At 70.3% G+C, this 1713-nt stretch overlaps 1 protein-coding gene across 1 annotated transcript; it reads right to left on the bottom strand.

The window, feature by feature from the left end:
• Positions 1–6: 6 nt before the first annotated feature.
• Positions 7–1109, bottom strand: LOC122194039 (ataxin-7-like protein 3). The gene is made up of 4 exons (XM_042894950.1): positions 1074–1109; positions 527–639; positions 285–417; positions 7–183 (listed from the first exon to the last, which is right to left on the bottom strand). Exons 2-4 carry the CDS (start codon positions 575–577, stop codon positions 8–10), a joined length of 360 nt encoding a protein of 119 aa, XP_042750884.1. The 5' UTR covers positions 578–639; positions 1074–1109; the 3' UTR covers position 7.
• Between the last annotated feature and the right edge of the window lie 604 nt (positions 1110–1713).

Below are 1713 nucleotides of genomic sequence, written 5' to 3'. Positions count from 1 at the left end.
GGGGGTCTCACCTGCGGTTGGCGATTCGGCTGCTGTTGCGCCCCATCCCCAGGCACTTCTCCAGGTGGGGGGCGAAGCGGGAGGCAGCGATGCTGCGGCTGCAGTTGGGGCAGACGCACTCCTTGTTCTTCCATTGGTTGTACACCTGCCCAAAGATGTCCACCCCCGGCTGGTCCACGATTTCTGAGGGTCAGGAAGGGGGAGGGGGGCAGAGAAATCAGCCCAGCTCTACGTCCCACCCCAGAAGTTTGTCCTGTTGTCTCCCCCCACCCTTTCCCCCTCACCAAAGTCCTTCATGCTGTCGGGGTCGGTGTCATCCAGGAAGAAGTAGCCGCATTTGACGGCACGGTGCACCTCAAAGCACAGCCCCAGGCAGGCATCCTCCACCAGCTCTGCGTAGATCTCATGCGCGATGGCCTGCAGAACAAAATGGGGGGGGGAGGGGGCAGTGAGGATGGGGACTGGAATGGATGGGGGGGGGGGAGCGCAGCGTGAGCCTCCCCTGGGGTTTGATGGGGCCGCTCACCTCCAGCTTGCTGTTATCCAGGCCAGCCACAGACATATCCTCCATTTTCATTTGCAGCTGCTCGGGGGGAAGCAGCGGCCGAGGCTCATAGCAGGGGGGGCACAGGGAGAGGGCTGCGGGGGGGGGGGGCACTGAGTGCGGATGGACCCCCCTTAACACCCCCCCCAAACCCGACCCCCATCCGTACCCACCGCCAACCCCCCCCTGCCCGGGGAAACGGGGGGCCCCCACACGGGGGGGGGGGGGGGGGTGTGTGTGGGGGGGGGGGGGGGGTAGGGGGGTCCAAACCCCCAAAGCGATCAATGCAACGAAGCAGGACGAGGAGGAAGGCCAACCTCACGCTCTGCCCCCACCGCCGCGCGGGGCTTCGCGTCCCCGTTGCCGTGGAGGGGAGGTTCGCACCCCCCCCCCGCCCCCATACACACCGCCATGCCCACCCCCCCATCGCCCATTTCCGGCCCCCGAACAAAAGGCGGGGTGTCGCTCGTTGCCCCCCCGGCTCCGAGGGGCGCGGCTCAGGCCCAGGCCCGGCTCCGTTCGCACTCACCGGCGCGCAGGCCCGAGGCGGCCGGGCCAGGCCCAGGCCCGGGGCCGCTCAGCGCCGCCCCCCGGCGCGGTACGGCGGTGCCCGGCTCGCCATGGGCAGGGCGGGGCAGGGCCGGGCCTGGCGCTCGCTGCTCCCCCCGCCCGGCGGTGCGGCGCTGAGGGGAGGGGACGGCGGAGGGGGGGAGGAGGGAGGAGGGAGGGGCGCTGAGACAGGTGCGCATGCGCGGCCCGCCCCCTCCTGCGTGCCAGCCAATAGGGAGGCGTCGCAGCGACCGTGGCCAATGGGGAGAGGGCGCCGCTGCGCGGGGACGGAGAGCGGGTGGGGAGCGGAAGGGGCGGGGCTAGAAATCAGAGGGCGTGGTCTGTTTTAGGGGCGTGGTCAAAAGTGGGCGGGCAAAAAAGGGGGTGGTCAAGCCAGGGGGCGTGGCTTGTTGTGGGCGTGGCTTGGGGCAGGGCTTACCGCCTCGTGGGCGGTGCGGGGTGCGGCGGGGCTGCGTGGCCGCCCCCATTGAGAGCCGAAGGAGCCCCACCGCGTGACCCCCCCACAGCGGGGGACTCCCCCAATGCCCCCCATGGATCTGCCATCCCCACGGTCCCCCCCTCAGGGACCCCCATCCCCAAGTCCCCTCCCTATAGTAATC

Source organism: Lagopus leucura, unplaced genomic scaffold, assembly GCF_019238085.1.
Source record: "Lagopus leucura isolate 7727_CA_CO unplaced genomic scaffold, USGS_WTPT01 28430-0_obj-0_obj, whole genome shotgun sequence".
NCBI lineage: Eukaryota > Metazoa > Chordata > Aves > Galliformes > Phasianidae > Lagopus > Lagopus leucura.
This window is presented reverse-complemented; position numbering and strand designations above follow the sequence as displayed.